At 41.2% G+C, this 25,496-nt stretch overlaps 1 protein-coding gene across 2 annotated transcripts in view; it reads right to left on the bottom strand.

Annotated features, from left to right (window-relative positions):
* Nucleotides 1-5,591: 5,591 nt before the first annotated feature.
* nell2a (neural EGFL like 2a) overlaps nucleotides 5,592-25,496 on the bottom strand; it is a 91,723-nt gene continuing 71,818 nt past the window's right edge. Inside the window, exons 16-20 of one of the 2 annotated variants that reach the window (XM_055009309.1) lie at nucleotides 20,872-21,012; nucleotides 17,456-17,649; nucleotides 13,023-13,199; nucleotides 9,629-9,850; nucleotides 5,592-6,354 (exon numbers count right to left, since the gene is read on the bottom strand). In XM_055009309.1, coding sequence (XP_054865284.1) covers nucleotides 6,313-6,354; nucleotides 9,629-9,850; nucleotides 13,023-13,199; nucleotides 17,456-17,649; nucleotides 20,872-21,012 — 776 coding nt within the window. In that variant the 3' untranslated portion in view covers nucleotides 5,592-6,312. Of the gene's footprint in view, nucleotides 6,355-9,628; nucleotides 9,854-13,022; nucleotides 13,200-17,455; nucleotides 17,650-20,871; nucleotides 21,013-25,496 lie in introns of both variants that reach the window. The other variant, XM_055009308.1, reaches the window with a different exon arrangement.

Below are 25,496 nucleotides of genomic sequence, written 5' to 3'. Positions count from 1 at the left end.
TGGCACTCCAGCATGTAAAAATGTAAAAATATGTCCTGGCGGACTTGCACAATGGTGGGTTTTAAAGGGTTAACTATTCTTACTAGAGAAGATTAAGCTGCAGCTCCAAGTCTTGTTCAGCAGACTCAGTTTCCACTTTCTTATACACAACGGAGGTCTTTGTGTACTCAAGGTAGCCATAAAGTGTGACTGAAAAAACTGCACGTCTTTCAATCATGATGATAAAGACAAAATACACTTTAAAGTCCCTCTCTTGCTTAAATCACTAAAAACTCATCTCTGTGTACCAAAGCTGAGTTTTTTTCCTGCAAAAATAATCCCTTCATACCTTAAAATGTCTCAGATGTAACTTTGCACTGTAGAATATGCAGATCTCTGCTTTTCTCCACACACTCTTCCTAGCTCGCTGCAGCACGAGCACACCAGCTCACCTGCAGCATTGCTCAAACACTCTTAAACTAGTCTACACCACACAATGGCAGATTGTAATACTGGATTAATTCCATCATACAGGCTTAAAGGGAATAACATCGATCATGTTTTTATAATGCAACATCCTGCTGGGAAACCTTGAGTCCTGACATTCATGTGGATGTTTGACATGTACCACCCACCTAAACATTGCAAGTCAAGCAACCCCGAACCCTCAACCTCCCCATGGCAACAGTAACCCTTGATGCCAGTTGCCACCCTCAGCAGGACAGTGCACCCCGACACATCGCAAAAACTGCTCAGGAGTGGCAACATGACAGAGCAAAGGTGTTCACCGGGGTTCCACACTCCCCAGATCCAAATCTTATTGAGCATCTCTGGGATGTGCCAGGATAAGCCTGATCTAGGTAGGTCCCACCCTGCAACCACTGTGGGATGTCCACTGTGGGATGCTGCTGCTGTCTTTCCTCCAGCCCACTGCTTCCAGCTGAACATTTCCACCGATCTACTCTGCATTGCCCTTACTATACTTGATATGCTCATCTACACACTGTTTGAATTTTACTACCAGCTATATATGTAGTATATATAATGCCAGGGGTTTAGGTCAGGTGAAAAAAATGGCGAAAAAAACCCCGAAGCATGTCTTTAACTTACTTAACTAGCTTATCCTCTTCTACATACATGAAACCCAACTGATGACTCCTGTGAAACATCTGCCGTCCATCAAAATTTGCCTGATAAAACACTGAACCACCTCCTCCTGTGTGCCAGCATAGCATCTGGTTTCAGCTGTAATATCATCATAACCATTTAAATTGGAATGTATTGCATTTGTTTAGCATTAATAAAATGATTTGTAAACTGTCATTTTACTAGCTTCTTTCCCAGTTTTCTCCCTGAAACGGTGGCAGGACTGATTATTCCACTGTAAGCTGCAGCGACAGTTGTATCTGGAACCAGATGCTATAGGCACAGTGGGACTGTAGGGCATTTGTACTTGTGTAGATGTCTGTTTTCATACAGACAATTCTTATCTTGGCAGAGGCTCTATATGTTTGTGCATTCAGTCAATCCTGCATGAGCTGTGACAAATAAACCGAAAACACAGAGTTTACCCTGCAGCAGTGAGAGGTAAATATTCTACACGTAAAAGCTTTAAGCTGCACATGTCCATATAATATTCCTATACATACTGTATACACAACATCGCCAAGTGCAAACATATGAATACTTTGGAGTAATAGCATTCCCATGTTCTCTTTATGACAGAAAAAAAATCACTCTCCCTCAACACTGCAGTGGATTTTGCAGACCAATTAGAAGTTTTTCAAGAATAGAAGATTGCTAGAAAATGTAATGAAAAAACTGTCAGCACAAAATATTGCTAACGCATTTTATCAATTTAAACTCTCTGCTAAAGTAACAGTGACTTCTCGCTGCTGCCTTGCTTCACCAGCTACAATCACAATGATATGTGCGGTCATTAATGGTGAATATAGGACAGGCAGTGAAGTGGACTCCCTGTGGGTTCAGGCATCTGTTGCAGAGGGTTCAGCACTGCCATGGAAAATTGGACATTTAGGAGCCAGCTGGAGGACCAGTCTGCCCTGCTGTGCCACCACTACTCAGGTGCCCACTGGCTTCATGCCACCACCAGCCAGAAGCCACTGGACCAAAGCAGGCCAGATGGTGCCCTTGCCAACCTACGAGCAGCCACTGCGAACTACCCACTGTCCACTGCCCACCGTCCACTACCCTATCATTCAACTCAGGAATGAGTTTGGAGTCATGATAACCTGAGGTAAAAAGTTTTTCGGGGTGAGAGCAGTGCAGAAAAAGCTCCGGTGAACGGAGAGTGTGTCGGAATATAAATGGGCCCCATTACGTTGTGTGTTTGTTAATGTAAGCAGCTGCGAGGTAGAGTCGGGGAATCAGTTGGTGGAGAGAGACTGTTCCACAGGGAAATAAAGCCATCTCCAGGCTGAACTCATTTGTCTGTGGCTGTGAACGGATAGATAATTATATTAGGAGCTTTAAGTGCTCTTCTGCGATACAAGTATTACTACCATCTCCAGAGGCACAGGACAAAGTAGGGAGGAGAGGAATCTGTGTGCTACAACGAGGCATAGTCAACGCTCTGCATCCAAATACACGGATGTGCAAGTGTATCCAACACAAGGGGCCTTATTTAAAACCCAAATCACAATACAACTCTGTAGCACGAGATCTGTGGACAACAGAAATGTCATCTCATTCATTCAATTTACAGCATCAGTCACATCGACCAAGTTGATGGTGGGAATCAAAATCTGTTGTCTTCAGAGTCAGAATCAGAATCTGATTAAGTCAACTGATGTTTGAGCTTCATTGTGCAAAATTTTTAAAAAAAAATGGAAAAATATTTGCGTGTTTATTTATTTATTTTTTTCAGTAAAAGGAGGAGAAGATGTGGTTTAAAAATTTCTTAGAGTATTATTTTGTTTCTTTTAACATGGCTTGAGGGGATGTTTAGAAATGCACACTTAAAAACTTGTATTATTTTGTAGCATGTAATGCATTGAATATAGTTTATACTGACCTATTAAAATGCATATTTAGTCTATTAATATGAATGTTATGCAATTCTGCATTATATAACTGCACTACTGTTAATATATTCACATGAAGGTATTATTTACTGTTGGAGCTGGGCAAGTATTTTATGCACATAGGCAGAGTTCAGTCAATTAATAATGCATCATATAATATCAGTTTGAGTATTTTGTTGCAACAATAGTAACAGGCAAGGTAGTGAAGTAAAAAGAACAGTGTTTCCCTCTAGCGTGATCTGCTGCGTCTACAAAGGCTGCATTTACACCGATCAGACGCAACATTAAAACCACCTGCTTAGTATTGTGTACGTTCCTCTCATGCAGCCAAAACAGCTCTGACCCATGGCGTCATGAACATGGGACCTCTTGGAGTGTTCCACAGTGTCTGGCACTAGGATTCTGGCAACAGGTCATTTGGGTCCCAAGGGTTTTGCAGTGGAGCCACCGTGGACTGGGCTTGTTCTGGCACATTGATCAGATTGGGATCTTGGGAGGTCGAGGGCCAGATCGGTGCTTTGGACTGTTGGTCTTGTTCCTCTACATGTTCCTGAGCAGTTTTTGCAGTGGCACAGGATGCATCGTTCTGCTGGGGAAGGCATCGCTGGGGAGAAGGGTTTTGTCTACGGCATGGGTAGGTCATACATGTCTAAGTAACATCTACATGACTGCCAGCACCCAAGGTTCCCCAGCAGAACGCGGCATTGCAACAAAATGATGAATGTTTTCTCTTCACCTGTTTGTTGTTTTAATGTAATGGGTGATTCATATTCACACATCTGCATATCCATTTTTTTAGATTCTATCTTTGACCAGACATGAGTCTTCTTTACTTTATAGAAGGCTAAAGGGTGAAATGGTGAAGGCAGACATCATACCTCTGTTATTAAATCATTAAAGTTTTAGAAAAGCTTGAGAAGATAAAAGAGAGATAGATAAAAAGATAAAAACTATTGCTTGCATTCCACACAGTGACTGATAAAAAAAAATTAATCAGACTGTTCTGAGAGAACAATCACCCCGTAGAGTCCAGTTTTGTGGAGATTTTACCTTCATCGCAGCAGATCCAGCATTGCTCTGATATGTCAGCTGCATTTTCGGTCAAATATAAAACTTCAGACTAACGTGGATGAGAAGACCTTTAAAGGTGTGGCATGTGGGACTCAGGGGGCTCTACTGGTAGAAATGAAATACAGAATTTCTATTTATGTTTTAAGTCGCATACAGTCACCTGAAAATTCCAGTTGTTTTTTCAATACATTAGAACGAACTCTTTTTGTCTATAGAGGGAGCATGTCCTCTTGCACAGTGCCTGTCATAATGCACTGCCATATTTTAAACACATGCTAGGACCTTCTTAATTTTTAGCAGCCACCATAGGATCATGTTTGGAAGGTGAGAGGGAAGTAAGGGATTTCCACTTGGTTGCAATCTGTAACCTCACCACTGGGTGCATCTAAATCCTAAAGACTGGTGCTCCAAAACTTCATCATTTTTAATTTTATGGCAACGAAATAGCTACCCCAGTAAAAGTGTCGTTAGGTAAGATAATTACTCTGCCAGGGAATGTGATGGAGTTATGTGACAATCAGCGTTGGTTTGTCTGTCTGTTAGCAACATTACTCAAAACTGGACGAACAGATTCAGATGAAATTTTCAGGGCAGGTCAGAAATGACACAAGGACCAACTGATTAGATTTTAGCAGTGATGCAGCTTATAGTCTGGATCCAAGGATTTGTTAAAGATTTCTGTATCATTGCGAGATAGCGGCACGGCATCACTGTAAGCATGCAACAAGTGAACACTACGTCAGCTGCCTGCTGTCGATCACATGATTGCGATCCTACTACAAATCCACCACTGTGGACTTATCGAGACTTATCGACTGGAAATGATACAAAGAACAATTGATTAAATTGTGGGGGTGTTTCCGAGTCCCATCAATTCCCGCCACCCGCTACATATTTAGGACACATGATTCAGTAAACGTACATAATGTACACATGCATAACACACGCCTGTGCTAACTGCAATGCCATTTTGTTTGTGGGTTTATCTATATTAAATGGCCACATTCTATGTTGCCATGATTTCTGATCATCAATAACTAATAAACAAATGCTACATTTCTAAAAAGAAATGCTGCATTTCTGACAATGCCATAAGAGAGAATGAACAGCCTTTACGGAGTACTGCGCTCTCTGAGTGCTTTTAGTTTTATTAAATGCTATTAGATGTAATCAGTAAGTAGTGAAGCATGATACTCAGTGCTATAACTAATGGTTTTGTTAGCAGCCAATAAACTACTGATGCTTTATCAGTCAGTTGCAGTGTAAGCTGTTAATAAAAAAGCATTTTAGGTTACAAGTTGTGAAAAATCTCTTTTGACGAAGTTTAACCATTCATAAAAAGAAAACCAACATAAGAGAAAGAATAAACCCTGACAAAAGGGTGTTTTGAATTATTTGCTAGCCTTTAATAAGGTTAAATGGCTCCAATGTTTGAATCCTTTTCATCAAACAATAAATGGGAAGAAATGACATCCAAACACAAGCCAAAGACAAGAATTAAATGTAAATGGAAATACTTTATTTCACTATTACACAATAACAAGCTTGGAAAGAAAAATTACAAAAAAGAGAAATGGAACAAAATGCTACAAAGCACCACTTAATATAGACGACTCGTAAATGTGGCAACGGAACCTTATGCTAACTGCCTTTACTCTATCTAAGGTATCATCATCATTGAGAATTTAGAAATCAGCAAAAATGTTTGGACATCAAGCACAGTCATGCCAGCAATAGTAATATCTTACAGATTCATGTAGCAATGGTTCGGAGTGGGGAATGGTGATCCTTAAAGGTTCACTCTAAGTGGTGAGACAGAACAAAGAGAGTGGGTCTGAGGAAACTGTAGTCCGTCATCTGTTTGGTATGATATAGGTTTGCATTTGGTATAAAGGAATTGAGGAAGCAGGCATGGGTCACGGAGTATTTGCAGAACAATTTTAATGCTTAACGTGCATGAGGTACCAGATAAGTGGAATTTTTCTGTAGATAATCAGAGGAGAAAGTACCTGAAGGTTGAACTGTCTGTATCTGACATAGTGACACTGGATCCTGATAGTAACCTCCATTCATCTGGTTCAACAGGCCTAAACCCATCCTGACGATGCAAACACAATCTGACCCACGCCTGTGAGGAGGACAGTGAGGAGACACGGAGGGTGGTGTTACTGTTTTTTACATGTAGATCGCTGTACAGGTGCCTTCAGGTCTGCCAGGACTAAAGGCACATGGGGTCCACTGAGCAACAGATGTGTCCATTCTGGAAATGAGAAGACAGGGAAGAAACATGAGTGGATTATCGCCACATTTTAACCTCGGGAAAGCTCTTTTTGAGACCCAGCAGATAATATTTTCAGGTGGCGGCAGTGATGCAGCACACAGACTCAGTTTGGCATTTAGAGATCCTCTGGGTGTCATTTCTGCACCAACTGATCCAAGGCGCCAATTTTCTACTGAGAATTCAAATGTGAATCGTCACAGAGTGAATTTTGCTTTAAACTTAGCAAACTCCCTGCATCATTAAAGGCTGCCAGAGAAGAAGACTGTATGTGTTAAATCATCAATCTGGCCAAATCGCTACTGAATGTCAGCACAGAACCATTTTAAAATGAGGAAATGCATGTCCGTGTATTTGAATTGAATGCAAATCTTTTTCAATAGATGGCATAAATACTTTGAATAGTTACTGAAAGTCTGCTGAGAATGGCTGTTATCTTGTGTCTAAGATGTGGACAGGGAAGCAGGGAGAGAATATTTTATCCAAGAAACTCAGGCGACGGAGTTGGTATTGGCGGATTAGTCCTAAAGCTGAGGCAAACATTTTGCACTCACATTTGGTAATGAAGAGGATATCGCCTGCATAGTTTATTCTCTCCGCGACTGTTCAGCAGCACAAAAGAAAAACTTATGCAGAGCAACTTTCTCTGCTCGACTTACTGGAGCAAATTATGGGAGTTTGTCTTGGTGTCCTAGACGAGCCTCTATACATTGTAAGTACTGCATGTGCAAGCATGTCTGCTCGTTTAACACAGTGCAGAGGAGGGAGCACACTGTGATTTCCTGCTGTGACTGAGCCAGAGGCCAGGAGATGAGAGGCCAACAGCTGTTTTCTCAGTGCAGGTTTCTCTTTGCCTGAGAGTTCAGTTTTCATTAAAAGGAACAGTTCAATATTTAGAGAAACATCCTGATTCTAACTTAGCATATAGACTGGAAACAGCAGTCATCACTGTGACTTTGCAAAGCAATCATCTGAGACTCCTGCAAGTTACTGCTCCTGACAGAGAAGCAGGACAGCTCATAAACCTCCGTAAAACTGGAACTTATTTTTACACTTTTTCACATTTTGTTAACAGCTAATTAAAAATGTTAATTAGTGAGCTTTAGAGGAGCTGGTAGGTGAATTGTGTTACCACTCGACAAACCCAGTCAAGCTGTGTTCAGCCTTAATACTAAGCGAACTGGCTGTAGCTTCATATTTAGTGAACACACAATACTGTTCAAAAGTTTGGCATCACCCAGACAATTTCACAGTTTCAATGAAAACTTTTATTCATGTGCTAACATAATATCATCAGTTAGCCTTTCAACACAATTAGCTAACACAATGTAGCATTAAAACACAGGAGTGATGGTTGCTGGAAATGTTCCTCTGTACCTCTATGGAGATATTCCATTAAAAATCAGCTGTTTCCAGCTAGAATAATCATTTACCACATTAACAATGTCTAGACTCTATTTCTGATTCATTTAATGTTGTCTTCACTAAAAAAAATGATTTTATTTCAAAAATAAGGACATTTCTAATGACCCCAAAGTTTTGAATGGTAGTGTATATGTCAGTAGTATCAGTTAGGGTTGCACAATATATATGGTTTTCCCAATGATATTGCGATGTTGGAATGTGCAATATAAAGTAAGGCGAATTAACATGAACTCAACATGCTACAGCATTTTTTGCTGCTTGATACAAATAGCAAAGTCATAGATTCTCATTTTTAAAGACTAATCTACAAGAATTGTATGTCTAAGCTTATGTATTTCACACCAATTAAAGGGGTCTTTCATTTTTCTTAAGGCTTTAGTTACAAGATACAGAGTTTGTTGACTTGTAGGCTCTGCATGTGCGCAGCAAAATAAGCGAAGAACAAGGGAAAAGCATGAGAAAGGTTTGGTTGCTGAAAAGGAAATGCAAACTCAGTTGTACAGATGCACAGTTAATAGAAAAATGGAATACTAAACAGGATTTTGGTTTCACACAATTAAAGGAACACAATCAACTGTGAGGTTGATGCTTATACAAATGGCCTATGTAAATAAAATCTGTTTTTAACCTTGAGTAAATTTGACCTTTTTCCCTCTTCTCAAAGTCATTTTTGGTGACCTACCTGTTTGAGCTGCTGCACTGCAGTGACTGAATGGAGACTAGAGGCTTTGTGTGCACAGTCGACTAGCTAGCATCTACTGGAGCCAGTGTTTGATGCATTTAAAGAACACTGGCAAATGGCATTGTCTGCTGATAAGCAGATGCTCAGCATGTGAGATGTTCTGGTTCCAATGTCATTTAGATTTCTGTCTCATGGATGCACTGAATTCAGGGGAAGAAGACGCTTATTTTAAATCTTATTTTGATGCAAAGATTTGTACATTAGCACAAATGTAGCACAAAATGGAGGTGAAAGCAGTGATCAGACAGATTTGAAAGCCATCCAAAGCAAACAAGTATTTTGGATGCCTTAGCAAGTGTTACACAATATTAGGTGCCAACTGGTGTGTGCCTAAAAAGAAGTTCTCACAGTAAAAAAGGAATGTTTCTGCTTTTTAAAAAACCTTTACAAGTTTTTCTCTAGGCAGAGGACTCCTCTACAAAATCACCTCAATTATTCTAGAACAATCATCAGGTCATCCTGCATTTTTTTGGTATTGCAATGTATATCGTAGAAAAATAAAACATTGCAATGTAGTATCTTTCCAATATTGTGCAGCCCTACTATCAATCCTCTCATCTGACTCTTTGTAGGAAAGAGAATAAGTGTATTTCCCAAAACATCAAGCTACTGCTTTCACAGATAAAGAGGGTTTGAAGCCCACATTCCTAAGTGAGATTTGTGTTTTTCCATTGCACCATGACATACTTTTTTTTGTTCCTCTTTCTACGCTCCTATCTGATCTGGGTGAAAACCCCTGTGATCAGCTGAAGTCTCCTGTCTCAGGCTATATTGTGTAAAGCCAGAAAACGGAGCTAAACGGAGGTGCAGAAGTCTTGTTTCCTCTCAGAACGCTTGAATTAAAATACATTGAAAGGTTACGATAGAATGTTTGCCCAATAATGAAAAAAATACCGCCTATCCCAGATTTAAGGATGTAGAAATTGCCTTCACGGTGCAAATACTAGACCACGACGTGATCCCTATTCCTTGAAAAAGCACAAACGCTTCTCACTTTCTAAAGCATTTTTCTTGGGTGTCTAGTCTGCCGCTGAACGAGCCAAACTGCAATTTGCAGTTTCAATGCTGCCGGCGGGGCCAGCGGCTTACCTTGCACTGGCACAGGGTGCACTCTGTGCCATGTTTAATCCAGGAGGAGCCACTGAAGCGTGAGATGCTGTGCTCGTCCGTGCACGTCTTGGTGATGTCGTTGCGGATGGTGTCAGCCTGGCAGGGGTCGGTGACACAGCGGGGACAGCACTCGCCCTCAGGCACCACAGTAAACTCACAGTCCACGGGCGGACATGGCAGAGGCCAGCAGTCCACCTGCCCCTGCTGACAAGGCGGACAGAGGGACAGTTTGACACGGACAGACAAAGAGACAGCGAGAGAGAAGAAGTTCAGAATAATCTCTGCAGACGCACGATTGCATTTTCCACGCCTAAACAATTTATTCATGCAAATACACATATTTTCTCCTGATGTTGTGCATTTTTTTATGCTAGAGGGACTGTCTCCTCTTGATGAAAAAAAAAGTTGTTAAGGTACCTGGAAAATATAGATGAGCTGAGCAATCTTCCAACAAAGTCAGCAGTTTTTGTAGACGTAAATGCTCCAGCTTTTTAATTGACTTGTTCTAGTCTTATTGTTGTTCTCATATTAATCTCACAGCAAACTTTCAGCACAGAGAGCCTTATTGGATTTCACCCCCCATCCACCGTTCTCTATTGGCCTGACAAAACAGGTCATATATTTTGGCCATCTTAGCAAATCCTAACTGTACGCTATATCATTCTGGCCTGACCCATTTCTGCTTATACTGTCATACGTGAGCGTTTCTGCTGAATGCCTTATTGGGAAATGAAATATGAGTCGACTCTCTATATGTTTAAACACACCAGCAGATACAAAAGGCAAACACATGCACACATGAAGTTACAAGAGGCTTGAGGCAAGTGTCCCACCGGGGATATTTAATATCACTGAAAATCGTCTGGCTCAGCATTTCAGAAACGTTGTAGTAAATTAGGCTGGCTATAAAGCGCAGACTCACATGGCGCTAATGCCCACACCCTGCCTCTGTGTGGAGTGTAAACATTCAAAGTGGGAAATCCCCCCAAGTGGCACATTTTCCCCGCAGCCAGAGGGAGGGATTGGATGTATCCTCAGGTATCTGCCCCACACTGCGATATGGGGCACTGTCACCTTTGTCTGTTTATGCAGATGTGGCCTATGATCACAAAGGAGGCAGAGATTTGCTATACAATAAGCTTTGATGCTCCTTTCACACGGAGCAGTGTGATACGAAAACTTTATCAACCCAAGACTGAAGCCAGTCTTTGATTTCGTTGTTATATTTCCGAAGGTTATTATTTTAATCTGGATTTTCATTCCACGTTTTGCGGTATCTCGCCGCAGTTTAATCTCTCTGCTTTGCTACATGCAAGGTTTCACCGTGTATAGGAATGAAAATGCCTCCAGGAGATTAAAGCTGGTGACATTTATCTTTGCCTGGGAATTAGTCTGTAATAATCACGATCCTTTTAAAAAAAAAAAAAAAAAAAAAAATGCGCTTCAACCTAAAGTACAACCTACATGTGTGGTTATGGAAATCGGTGCTTCTTTGACATTACTATTTAACAAGATAACAAATCACAAGTGGCACGTGTGTGCGCAGTCTGCAAAGGCCACATTCCTGACTTTAAATGAGTGGACAGTTAGCAGAGAAGGATCCACATCTTGGTCTTGGGAGAATGCTTTGCCCATCTGCCTGCTGTCACTGTGTATTTTAAGGCCCCTGCTGAGCCTGGACAGCCATAGCTCTGCTAAGTGTAGCAGCATTCAAGGTTCATTTCACGTCCCTGTCACGCTACTGGAGCCTCTGTACGCTATCGTAGGAGCAGCCTTCTCTCTTGCCCTTTCAAGTGCAGCTCTTTATTCTGTGTACTGGTGGTCCTTTGCTCTTCATGTGCATCTGCGCATCTTTAATTGAGTCTGTTTCACGTCCGTCCCTACGTGCGCGCGGACATATGCAGGATGTGCGTTGCCTTGGTGATAGGTGTGCCGACACTCTCGAACACGTGTACATTGTGTACACGCTCCTGTTTACACTGCATGTGTGTGTGTGTTTGTACTCTGCTGTTGTGACAGGCGAGCCCGCATCCTCAAACGTGTTTGTGTCTGCTTGGGTCAACATATACGGTGTAAGTGCCCACAGCGAGCGCAGCCTCGCCCAGAGTGAAGCCGAACAAACCCATTTTCAGCCAGCTGTGCTTCCCCGCCGCCTCTCAGCTGAGCAGCGATTTTCGAGCTCCTCTATAATGGCTCGCTGTAAGAAATCCAAAGAGCAGCCCTCAGGTCTGGGCATCAGGACAGCATTACAACGGTGGGAGGGGAGGGTGGAAATGACATTGCTGTTACTACTCAGACCATAAATCTGTCAGACTGGAGGCAACTTACAGTATCTTAGCTGCAAGTATGGCTGATCTTTTAAAAGCTACAAAGACGGGATAAAAGGAAGAAAAAGGAGTCGTAAAGTGCTCGCCTGAGATCCACAGTGAAGATGATCTGTGAGTCATTCAACAGAGGAAGTGATACTGGTGTGGGTGTGTGTTACAGCATGTTCGAGTGTGGTGAAGACACGACAGTGGGGTGGAACGGAAAGCATTCCATTTGCATTTAATATGCATATGTCTATATGGTAAAAGGGGCATCTCAGGTGGAAAGATTTATAGCTTTAGTCAGGTTTATTGGGAAACGCTTACAAAAAAAAGGCTTCCCTGTTGCTTGAACAGCAGCACTGTGTAAACCCTGGAAAAGGTCAACACAGCAGAAGATGTGAACACAAAGAAAACAGTGGATATGTCTCACTGTGAAAGATTCATGCGGTGGATGCAATGTTATTTGGTTTAGCGTGAGAAATAGGATTGCATGTAGAGGGCATTTGGAACTACCAGAAACACACATGCTGCAAATACTCATCAATCAACACACTGTGCGTACGCTGTGTACAACCTTCTCAAAGCATACGGACAATACCCACTGTTGCACCCTCCCACTATAGATGCACACACGCTTCCTCCTGTTCTTTTAACCTTGGATGCATCCTTCACTAAAACGTGTAATTCCATCACAGCACACAACAGTGCAGACGGTCCTTTGAATTCTCGAAAATTTCAATAATCACTGCACTCTCTTTCTTCTGCACAAGATGAAAACCAATCTTCATTTTCTCCTTTCTGCAACCTTCCTACTCACCTCTTAATCACTCTCCCTGCCTCGCCACAAAACATCTCTCCTTGACTTTCTTTACAGAGCAAACCTCTCGCTGATGAGTGTTTCAACGGAGACTGGAGTATTTGTTACATTTCTTGTGTGGGCACTGCGGCACGGCAATAAATGCTTATGCTGTTGTCGCTATCAGCCCCTCTAGATAAAGGCGCTGAATTCGTGCCATGTAAATTTCATTAACGCGCGGGGACTCGTTTTACCCGTCAACACTCACCAGGCACTGGCACTGCTGGCAGTTCTCCACCCATGTGTCGCCGCTGCCGTAGGTGAGCAGGCCGTTCTGGTGCAGACACTGGCTGCTCAGTCGAGGGTCGCACTCGGGGCAGCAGAACAGGTCGGCGTTGGGGTTGTCGCAGTCGCACACCATCCTGCGGCACATCACCTGGCCAGCCTGAGCACGAAACACAATTAAACATTCAACGCAGGGCCACACACAGGCATGACTGAACATACGCGTGCAAAGACAAAGCCATTTGTTTGATGGGATCATTAAACATATATGTTGATAGTAAATAATGTCATAAATGCTATGCAGCAAGTGTTATGAGGCTATATTTTATGGTTATTCAGCTCTTACTATAGGCAAGACATACCAGACTGAAATATATTTTATGAATACTGATGCTCTTCTTGAGCTTCTGTTTGAAGAAGTTGGCTGTCTTATTGTGTCAGTGATTTAAGGTGCCTTCCAACTGGCGCAGGTCTGAATTCATCTTATTACCTTTGTCAGACATTTCTCTCCTACTCACTCGTGGTGCTGCCACTTCAGTGTGTCTGAGCCACAAAGGAAATAACAGTAATGACGTCTATTTTAGACACACCGAGCAGACACGTGAACACAATCAGTTGGAAAATCGACAGAAAACAATCAGCAACTATTTTGATAACTGTTTAATTATTCAAGTAAACTGCACATCTAGATATATTTGGGATAAAAATATAGCTCGAACAAGTAAATAATATTTGGAAAGACAAAAAGATGAAGCCGATCTGATGATTCTTCTGTGTGAAGCAGCATTCAATTAATTTCATGTCGATTTGCTCTTTTAATAACTCAGTTATTCAAGTTTCTGTCAATAAAAGGTCTCAGAATCCAATTTAAACATAAACAAGCTTTATCATTTCCACTGTTCTGGCAAATATACAATTTTGCGCTGTCCTTCACAGACCCGTTATTTCAATTATGGCACAAGAGATGGATCAAGTATGTGAAGGACCTCTTTAAGGAGGGCCCTTTATTTCTGCTCATCACTTAAAGGAGGACTTTAATATTCTCCTGTCAGGTTTCTTTAAATATTTAGAGGTACATAGTTATGTCAGCGCTGGACAGATGAATCCTTGAACGTGGATCTGGTTGGTAGGGGTCTGGTGTTTGCATTACATGATAATATTCAGAGCATCCACTCACCACCAGTTAATCACTTAACAAGGCGGTGGTCACATGTTTTGGTTATGTCCCAAACTGACCCCGTTTCAGACAGGTATATTTAATACCTTTAATATATGTGTAATACGGTTATTGATCCTAACCTAGTGACTGCACTGGGGGCTGTAATCCCGCAGGAGATACCGATCACAGCATAGCAGGCTGAGGCTACGACTTTCTCCACCTTACTCCTTAGATGCCTGGTTCTCCTCAGTAGGACGACGGTTATGTCAACTTTGTATAGACGCTGGGTGGAGACGGTAACATCCCATCTTAAACCTGAACAGCTTAAATACACCAAAGAATCGTAAGATATGGCAACCATTTCTCTCATATTCTGAGACTGAGCTCCCTTTCATGAGTATCATATTTGATTAATAATTATGTATTTTGTGAGTTGTTAAGCAAAAATGGGCCCCAAAAAATTGGTTCTGAAGCTGAAATATTTGCTGTTTTTTGGTGTCCTTGATTTTGGATTTTTGACGTTTGGCTTTAAGAAACTGTCACAGGAGTTTTACATGTATACTTTATAGACAAACTATAAATTAATTGATTATAAAAAATAACAAAACTGATCTTTAATTGCAGCCCTTCATGCTGCTGTGTTGGTGGTAATAGAAACAGGCTCTACATGTGTCCTTTATATTGATTTTCACTGAGGTTGTTATCAAACAGGACCAACAACCCACAGAATCATTACATGATGGGTAAGTTCTCACACATTTTCTTAGATGTGTTGATATTTGTCTTATTAAATGTGTGCTAATCCATGATTAAACTGTATCCACTAAAAGTCATTTGCAATCCTTTGCACAATTCTTGCCACGTTTTTGTCATCTTATTACTGTTTAATTCTAATACTGTGTGATTTCTATGTTGTTAATCTGTCGCTCTCTTTGTTCAGCATCAATGCAGTAACCGCTACACAACTATTGTTCCAGGCAGGTTGAAACAATAAACTATTTGCATATTGCAGGACCTCAGTGTGGACACATCCCCATCTTTATCTATTCTGTTATGTTTGACCTTGGTTTGCCCCCATCACTTAGTCTCAGCTCTCCATCTAATATCCAGCTGTGTCCGCCTACCTCCAAAACAATAACATGTTTATCCCTGTGGTCCCTAAACTGCTCAATACAACTAATTTTGACAGGCAGCTCTTCAATCTCTCAAATCAATTAATATGACTCATTTAATTAGGGAGCCATTTCTGCCCTGGTCCTTTGTAATCAAATGAATAATTTGCTGCTTTATCATTCACTACCGACACTAATTCACTATAATCACCTTCCACTACTGCCAGACACTTGGCATTAGGTTGAGTGAAACGCTGAAATATAAAGTATGACTGCTCCGTGACCTGATAATCGCGGAGGAAAAATGTGTTTGGGATGACGGTATGAGTTTTCCGGACCAACTGTTCCCACATGCCTTGTCACTTGGGTGTCAGAAATCAATCAAAGCAACTACATCAAAAGTCTGACTCACTCTGATAGACCTTTAAAAACCACGACACAGCTTATGCGCTTTAATTAAATCGCTCACCACTATAGCATCGCTGTCATTTATGTGATCTTTCTTTTTTTCTGTCTTTCTTTCAAAAGATTGCAATTTCTTCACATTTCATTGCTACTGCACCACAGTACAACCAGCTAAGATACTCGATACATTACCAGCTAGACCACAGGGTGAGCAACCCAGCTGACTAGATGACTCAAAGTAAAGTCTAAGAATTGCAACCCTGATAAATTATATGTGTTGCTTTGTCTTTTGCTTGCAATAAAGTATTTAACTAATCACATGCTGCTAACTTATGGATGACAACTCGCTAACCCACTGTTTCCTATTTACATACACAGAAAACAGCAACATTAGGATTTGTTAGGAGTTCTATATTTAGAAGTTTTTCCATGAAAATAATGCCTGCCTATAACTCCACATTATTGCTTACTTTTAAATGCACCTCTCGCTGCAGCTCTTGCACACCAGCTCTCCTTCAGTTCTACTCAAACACTGTTAAACTACTCGATGCACCACAACGGCAGGTTCTAATATTGGAGTAATTCCGCCATACATGTTAGAATCAGAAAGCGTCTGAAGAATAATGATACAGTCAGGCCCAACCTGCAAGTTTGTTTCTTGACTTTGTCATTTATAAAAACCCTGTAAGTCTGAATCAGTGGTTTTTCGTCTCACATCAGTACACAACAGCTTCAATTTGCCAAGTCTCAGTCATGGTGTTGACTGATTGTTTCGCTAATGATGTGCATTTAAGCATACAAAAAAACACCATATGGACGTGTTCTTAAGCTGCTAAATGCTCCACTAGATTCACCACAGGGATGGCAAAGTCAGTTCCTAATTTTCTGTTGGGTTTGTAACTGCAGACGCATCAGACAAACTCATTTGACCCATTTGTAATATAAAATATTGATTAGTGCTGTTTTGTAAAATCCCAGTTACATAATCTTGTTCCCATGACGGAGTGCAAACTACAAAGTACCCCTTTTACAAGAGGCAGTGAATAAAAGTCATTTGCAAATAAAAAAAATTTAAAACTCTGGATTTTACACTTAACTTCGTCTCCCCTAAAGGTCAACGAGGAGCTAATTTACACATTAAAATTACCACAGTTTGGAATCGTGGCTCTTATAAATGTTAATGTCACAGGGTGAAAACACTGTTAGCCCAAAGGCAGCACACCATTGGTCTGTTATAAGCAAAAAAAATAATTTAAAAGTAAAAAATCATTCATTGCACTATTGTGCTTTCGTGGTTTTTCAAAATGTCACTGAATGGTTGAAAAGGAGCAGAGTGGTTACAGGACAACACAAGGTGACATTTGTTGCTGATTGGCCCTGTGGGGGACGGCATCATTCATGGGGAAGAAGAGGTTTACACTTGTTTTATACTGGTGTTATTCTTAGCTAAGACATTTGGAAAGTTGAGAGAGAACAAACAAAGCGACAAAAAAAATCACTCCAAGACCATCTGGATGCACATACAGTTAAAACAGAGAGAGAGAGAGAGAGAAGGAACATCATTGCTGAACTATATATGGCAGTGGACATGTCTGTCTCTTTTTTATTTTCATATCCGTCTTTCCACTTGTCTGCCTCTGTCTCTTTCAGATGATCCGTCTACTTGTTACTCTCTCTCTGTATTTCTCCCTCAGCTTTCCCTGTGTCTGTCTTCTGTGTCCATCTCCTTCTGTTTATTACCTGGCAGGAGCACACCGAGCACCTATCGCTGTCCAACACCCAGATCTGCCCACTGTGCTTAACCTTGTTGTCATGGATACAGTCACCGGTGCAGTTGTGGCCGTGGGGGCACCGACAGTCATAGCCTCCCTCCAGGTTGAAGCAGACTGTGTCGTTGGCACAGGTGTTCCTTCCTGTCTTGCATTCATTAATATCTGCAGGGAGCCCAAAAAAAGATGACATCACACACGTGCTCTGTGCAGGTGCCGTAGTTTATGCATGGGTGGTGGAAATTAAATATTTTTTTATTAGAAGTCCAGTAGCGATGTTTTAGTATCATGATGACAAGACATTTCCCTTGAAGATTTTTTCTGTTATGTGTCAATGACCTGCCCTGCGCTTTGCATTTGAAAAATGCTGAACACAACAGTGTCACAACTTGAAATGCAGCAATATGTAGCTACATTTTTCAAAGCTTGAATGGAAACATGCAGTATACAGCTGTAATGTAACCTAGAAACCCATTTTTGGTCAAATTATTACTTTGTGAGACAGGTTAGTTTTTTTTTTTTTTGAGAGCGACTTTAATGTGCTTTTGTCCCTTCCCTCTTTGTACTTCAACTGACAGCTAAGATGGGTCAAGGAGTGGAGCAGCGCTGGCGCTATTGTTACAGACGGTGCTCGGATGTTACTGTAGATTGAGGGTTTCCATTTTGACAGCTGACAGTTCTTCTGACAGGCTGTATCAGAGACAGTGTTGCAAAAAAGGCTGCAAAAATCGACATTTTGGGAGGAAAGCACACTCATAATGACATACCTATAGAAAAATAATAAAAAGCACTCAAAACTTGTGTGAGGTTCTGATGAAACTCTGCTTTATAAAAAGACACTATTTTCAGTGTTTGCTTTAGTAGTTTGAATCATTCAATCCTGAAACTAGAATTCTAAAGACAGGACACTTAAAGTTGTAATAAAGATGCGCAAAACTAAAGGGTAGTAAATACAAAATCAACATGTTTTCATTAACACGACATACTGGAGCTTTGTGATGAAAACAAGCATCTATATGGTTAAATATTTTTACATTGCTAAGATTTATAAAGTGGAATTAAAACTTGATTAAGGCTTAATCTAAAATCTAGAACAAAACTTTGATTAATGAACTGAATAAACTCTATGATAGTGACATTAAATTCTACTGGTCAAAAGATAACATAAGAATGTAAATTTTAAACTTTTTTTAAAAAGTAAGATAAACATATTTGCTGAATAATTATAATAAAAATAGTTTCAGGTGAATTTCAAATAATCAACACACAAAAAATATTCAGTGCCTTTAAAAGGGATTCGTCCTCTTCAGAAGTTTTCCCTTTATACTGCTATTCAACACTGAATTATGGTTAATTTAATTTGGCTTTTTTGACCCAAAAAAATGTGAAAGGACTCTTTCTTATCATAGTGACAACAGATTTCCATAAAATAATCAGCCTGAGACATCTGGACACTGAACTTTTACTCCATTGTTCTTTGCAAAACTGCTTAAGCTCTGTCAGGTTGCATGGGAATTATGAGTTAACGGCCATTTTCAAGTCCAGCCACAAATTCTGATCTGGTAACTCCAGAAAATTCACTTTTTCAACTTTGTTGTCTTTAAACTATTTCTGCTTAGCTTTGGCTGAATGCATCGGGTCATTGTTTTTCTGGAAAACAAATCTCCCAAGTCACAGTTTGCAGTCTTGCAGACTGCATCAGGTTCTCCTCCAGGACTTCCCTATACTTTGCTGCATTTATTTCACCCTCTACTCTTGCAAGGCTTCCAGGGCCTGGTGCTGAGAAGCATCCACACATTATGATGCTGCCACCACCATGCTTCATGGTTGGGATGGTGTGTTAGTGATGATGTGCAGTGTTTGGTGTCCACTAATCGTTTAGTCTGATGTCCAAAAAGCTCAATTTTGGTCTCGTCAGACCAAGCAACCTTATTCCACCTGGCTTCAGAGTCTCCCACATGCCTTCTGGTGAACTGTATTTGAGATTTAATATGAGCTTCTTTCAGCAGTAGCTTTCTCTGCCATAAAGCTTTGACTGGTAAAGAACAGGCACTAATTGTTGTATGCACAGTCTCTCCCATATCAGTTGCTGAAGCTTGTAGCTCCTTTAGAGGAGACATAGGTGTCTCGGTGGCCTCCCTCACTTTCATCTACAGTCACTCAGGTTTTGGAGACGGCCTGCTGTAAGGCTGATTCACACGTGCAATTTTCCTTCTGTTTTATGATGATAAATTTAACTGTACTCCAAGGGAAATTCAATGACTTGGAAACTTTCGTGTATGAATCCTCTGACTTATGTTTTCCAATAACCTTCTTATAGAGTTTCTTGGAGTGTTCTTTTGTCTTCATGCTGTAGTTATAACCAGGAGTACTGATTCATCAGTGACTGGACCTTCCAGATGTAGGTGTTTTATAATACAGTAACTTGAGACGCATTCACTGCACTCAGTTGATCTCCATTTCAGTGTTTGTGTTGAATTTGGTGAGTCACTTTAAAGGGGGTGAATACTTGTGCAACCACTTATTTTACTTCATATATTTTTTATTGCATTGACATTACATAAAGAAATTCATTTTCCCTTTTAAAAAACATAAAATAATCTGTTGATTTAGTTATTTGTAAATTCTTGTTGAAAAGAAGGCAAACCGGCTGCACAGTGGCGTAGTGGTTAGCACTTTCGCCTTGCAGCGAGAAGGTCCCTGGTTCGCATCCCGGCTTTCCCGGGATCTTTCTGCATGGAGTTTGCATGTTCTCCCTGTGCATGCGTGGGTTTTCTCCGGGTACTCCGGCTTCCTCCCACAGTCCAAAAATATGCTGAGGTTAATTGATTATTCTAAATTGCCCGTAGGTGTGAATGTGTGAGTGCTTGTTTGTCTCTGTATGTAGCCCTGTGACAGACTGGTGACCTGTCTAGGGTGTCCCCTGCCTTCGCCCGAGTCAGCTGGGATAGGCTCCAGCCCCCCCCGCGACCCTAGTGAGGATTAAGCGGTGTATAGATAATGGATGGATGGAAGAAGGCAAACCAAATTGTACATGATGAAATGAAAAGCAATAAAAGCAGAAAACGTCCTAAGGATCTGAATACTTTTTAAAGGCACTGTACATGCCTTTATGCCATTTTTGACACGAGATGTTTTTTTACACAAAGTAAATGAACTAGTAAAAAAAACAAACGTGGAATAGTTGCATGTTTTACATTTTGCCTCTTTATATCTGATAAACATGTATGTGCACTACTTGGCACCTTTGTATCGTATGTTGAAGAAAACTGAGATTCCCTGAACATAACAAAGCTTTCATCCTAAAATAAAAAGGAAAAGGAAACCTTATTATCATTTTTTTTTATATATATATTTGTGTAAAGAAAGTAAAGACGGACAACTCACCTACACACGATTCCCCATTGGCGGAAAACAAACCGTTGTCATGGTAGCCATCCCGGCACTCACAGTGATACCAGCCGGGCAAGTTGACACAAGTGGATTTACTATCGCACTCGACAAAGCCGTCCACACACTCATCAATATCTGTAGGAGAGGAGAGAAGAGAAGAGAAGAGGAGAGGAGAGGAGAGGAGAGGAGAGGAGAGGAGAGGAGAGGAGAGGAGAGGAGAGGAGAGGAGAGGAGAGAAGAGAAGAGAAGAGAAGAGAAGAGAAGAGAAGAGAAGAGAAGAGAAGAGAAGAGAAGAGAAGAGAAGAGAAGAGAAACACAATAAGATATCTGTGTGCAGCGAAAATATCACGTTGGTTTCAAAATATTCTTTTCCAGTGAGTGAGCTATTGAGCTCCATTTTTGCCTGGTAGGAATTTTCAACAGTGGCTGATTCATAATTGATAAATCAACATGTCTAGCATTTGAGTGAATCTAGTCCAAAGACTTTATTGATCAAGCACAGTTTTATAGCCAGAGAAGGACATCTGTATCAATAAAAGATAGCAGGGAATGAATGAAATGAATGTAACAAGCTTATTCTTACAAGACAAAGATGTAACTGCCTTGTGTTTTGAAATGCCAGTAAAACTTCAACGCAGTGCCATCCTTCAACGCATGCGGGTAAATAAATAAAATTCCAAGGTGTGTGCGTGCTTTTATTCAACTTTGCTCTAGGACATGAGGAGTTTTTATAATGTGATGTGCGAAGAAGCTCAGCAAAAGGGCTTTTGGCACAGCTAGATGGAGCTGATGTTTGTTTTCACAGAGCTCCACTTAGAAATATCCTTGACTCTGCCTCCTCCTCCTCTTTCAGCTCTTGTCTTTAATACAAAGACCAAGATTACATGCTCTGAAGTTCTCCTCTATTTTTCCCCTCTTATTCCGTTCATCTTTTTTATTTGGTTTCCTCGTTTCTCTTTTTCACTCCTCTCTCGGCTTAAAACGGGCCAACGTTCAACCCTTTTATTACGACAAACAACCCCGCAAACATCAACCAGGAACAAATCCGATACAGTTTTCAACAATGAGCATAATATACGCAGAGAGACAGATTACTCTGATATTTCAGTTACCATTTAATTAAACTAAGGGCCAGCCCCACACGAGAGCAGAAATAAAGCCTGTTATTACACAGTAGGGCTAAATATGTTAGGTCCAGACATGCATCGTGATTAAATGAGTCTGCATAGCCAGTGATGGCTTTTTTATGATTGTGCATGATGCATGATGCTCTGCTCTCATTATGAAAATGGCAATGTGCCGTGTATGACCTTCTCTGCGCCTGCCTGCAACAGTATCCCCCACAGAGCGACAGGCAGACGGGCTCATGGTCCCCCACCGCCCAGGCAGTAATGGGATTAAGATCTATTGGCTAATGAGCCCTCAGCCTTTTAATAGAATTTCTGCAGCAGATTAAGCGTTGATCAAATGTCCCACAGATTAGTGCTTTATCTATTTAAAAATTATCCGCATTTGTCTGAGTCAGCTGCAGGTTTGTTAAAAATACCTACAGCATATTCCATTTTTTTTTTTTGTAGCCGGATTCAGTATTGGCCAGCTTCAGAACGCTCTCATAATGTGGCAGACTTTAAAGCGAAAGCCCACATTTCACTAATTACATCAGTATGGTGAGAGCAGAGCACCTCATTTTCTCCCCTTAGAACGGCAATGCTGGGTTAAAAGGACACTGCTTAAAAACCGTGAGTCTACAGCAAATAGTATAACTAGCCTATCTTTGAAAATTAATATGAATTCTGCCCACTCCTGAAGAGAAATATCCAATGCTCTTTGTTGCCTGTGAATTTCAGTGTGATAAAAGCACGGCGAGTTTTTAAAAAGGGAGAAGATGCATGAGGTGTATCGCCGGCGTATAAAAAAAAAAAATCAAGCTGAATTTGTTTGAATCATCCTCCTCTCTCCTGCATGGCTGTATGAAGTAGTTCAAAGTACAATTGAGTCAGATTCTATTTATAACAGAGATCGATGGTGAGGTAAGTCTAAAAATACGCAAATGGTTATTTTCAGCCAGTTTCATTCAGGTGTTTTAAATGCTCGACTGTCTGGTTACAACAACAGAGGGTTAACACCCTCAACAAAAGATTTATAATTCTCCGTCTGATCTGAGCAAACCTGTCAGCCGCAATTACGGCGCAACATTTCTCAACCTGCTGTCAGATCAACTTTTAAAGTGCTGTGGTGTTTCAGGACAGTGAAACTCGCTGCTGTCACACCTTGGACTCGACGAGACTGAATGTGTGAGGTACAGCGAGGATACAGCACGCTTGAAAAAAAAAGCCTCGCCTTCTTTTATCATCTTGCGTAAATGATAATGGAAGATCGTTGTAATTAAACCATCAACAGTGACAGTCAGACAAGGGCACTGCCGAGAAGCACCGTCTCCTCTGAATCATGAGGCTTTTGCTTTTGTTGAATCATAGATGTGGATGGCGCAGTATTTTCACTTGTTAAAGCATGTCGTGTTTTTCCTCTCTCTGCTGTGAGAAAAACAACAACTACACAAACAAAATAAAATCTGGCTTTCTGTCTCTATCTGCTCGAGAGGTCAAGGCCACGGTAGAGCAGTTATTTCAGAGTTACCTTGCTGACTGGAAGATGTGGAAAATAACAGAAATATCTACGCAGAGCGAGGAGGAGGAAGAAGGAAAGGAAGAAGGCGGAGGCGGTGAAGGACGCGAAGGGTGCGTAGGAAGTAGACAGAGAAGGAGGAGATGGAGGAGGAATATTGGAAGGAGGAGAAAGGAGAGAGGATGAGACAGACTGCAGTTATCCTACTCGTTATCCTGAGTGGCAGCCTGGAAACAAGGGCTCTATTAAGGCAGCTCTCGGAGGACAAAGCGAGGAACAAGCGGACGGTCTTTCCTCTGCACCCTCCCGGGCTTGTTATGCAGCTCTGCCATGAACCCACCGTCCTCCTTTTTTATTCATCCTCCACCTTCACCTTTCTGTGTGTTCCTTTTCCCTCGCCTGTCCGTCTCAAAGCTGAGACAAAAACAGAGGTGTTCTCATTATCACCTCAGCCAATCCCAGCAGTTTGATCTCTCTTTGAGCAGCAAAAAGGCAGAGTTTAGGGTTGAGTTTCACCTGGCCTCTTCTCCTCATGTCTCCCTTTCACAGTCTACGCTCCTGACAACCTCTTCACTTCGTTCCCGCTGCCTATTCTGAAACTGGACAGGTGCAGTTCTTTGGGTTTACCCCTTCCTTCTTTCCTTCCTCCCTTCCTTTCGCTATTCTCAGTTCCTTCCACATGTCTTTTCCCTTCTTTGACTGACAGATAGCCCTAGGGGCTGGGATGCAGTTCTGCTGTGCTGCATCACTCAGTGTGAAAACTGCTTCTGCTACCACATGTACATCTCTTGTACAGTTACCTAATTTAAACCGATTTCCATCTCCCTTCAGGTTTACTTGATAATCCTGACAGGGAGGAGTTATTGAGAAACATCTCTGGATCTCAACTCCTGCTAGTAAGTTCAGATGCCATTTGAATAAAAGTGGATTATAAAATGAGCAGAATTTGTCACGTCAGATTATGGTTACAGTGTCGGCTGAAGGAAAACTGCAGAACCTTTGAGTCGATCATAATGTGTACAAAGCTGTTATTGGCATGCACATGATCCAGCCATGGGGTGAAAAATGGGTTGTGGATCGTTGTATTTTTATGCACAGTAAAGTGTAATTGAGTGATTGTCACTGGTGCTTGGTCTTCATTAGGAGAAAGAGAGAACTCAAATAATCAATCAATCATCATGAAACCCGAGGCAAACGGAGTTACACACTGAGTTCCTGAAGATGAAACAGACACTGAAACGCAAATCCATATCTGCAAGCACTTGAGTGGGAGAGTGGATGAGTAATCATGGTAAATTGGAAACAAGCCCTGTGAATCGGTAGCTGCAAGCGCATACAGAATGCAATCACACTGTATATAATCCCCCCACCCCTCACAGAACAGCTGAAATCACAGTTTGTCACCTGCTTTCTAAAAGATGAATAAGGGTTTTTAGCGATATCAGACATGCTCCTGTAGTCTCCGAACCTCTGAGTGGGAGGATGGATGCACGTGTTTGACTGACAGCTGAGCCAACAGGACCAATGAGACTCAAAATAAACAAACTTGGGCTGGTAACTGCTGCTTCGTAGCTTGTAAGACCCCGAGTTGTGTTAGCTGCGGCATTTAAGGCTGCTGTGATCAATATATTGTATTTGTACAAATGTTTAAAGTGGAATGTGGTGTCTCTCATGATGGCAAACCCACAAATAATTAAACAGCGATGGTTCCATTCAGCTGCTGGGAATGATTTAGCATCTTTCAGTGAATAGTTTTGGTTTCATAGCCCATAATTTTGCCGGTTAGGTTCCGGCTAAGGGGATTACTCTGCTGAAAATGTGTTTAAACCATGCTGCAGTGAAAAAAATGCTTTAGTCCATCGTAACAAATGCTTTTTTTCCAGTATCACTATGTAATTACTATGTCATGATGTCAGTTGTTTTTCGCCTCAAGTCATTGGTCACATGCAGTCAGTGCAACAGGTTTAGAAAACGGTGGCTGCAGCAGATTCAAA

The sequence above is a fragment of the Amphiprion ocellaris genome, chromosome 3, assembly GCF_022539595.1.
Source record: "Amphiprion ocellaris isolate individual 3 ecotype Okinawa chromosome 3, ASM2253959v1, whole genome shotgun sequence".
Lineage (NCBI taxonomy): Eukaryota > Metazoa > Chordata > Actinopteri > Pomacentridae > Amphiprion > Amphiprion ocellaris.
Note: the sequence above shows the minus strand (reverse complement) of the source record. Positions and strands in the feature narration are given on the sequence as shown.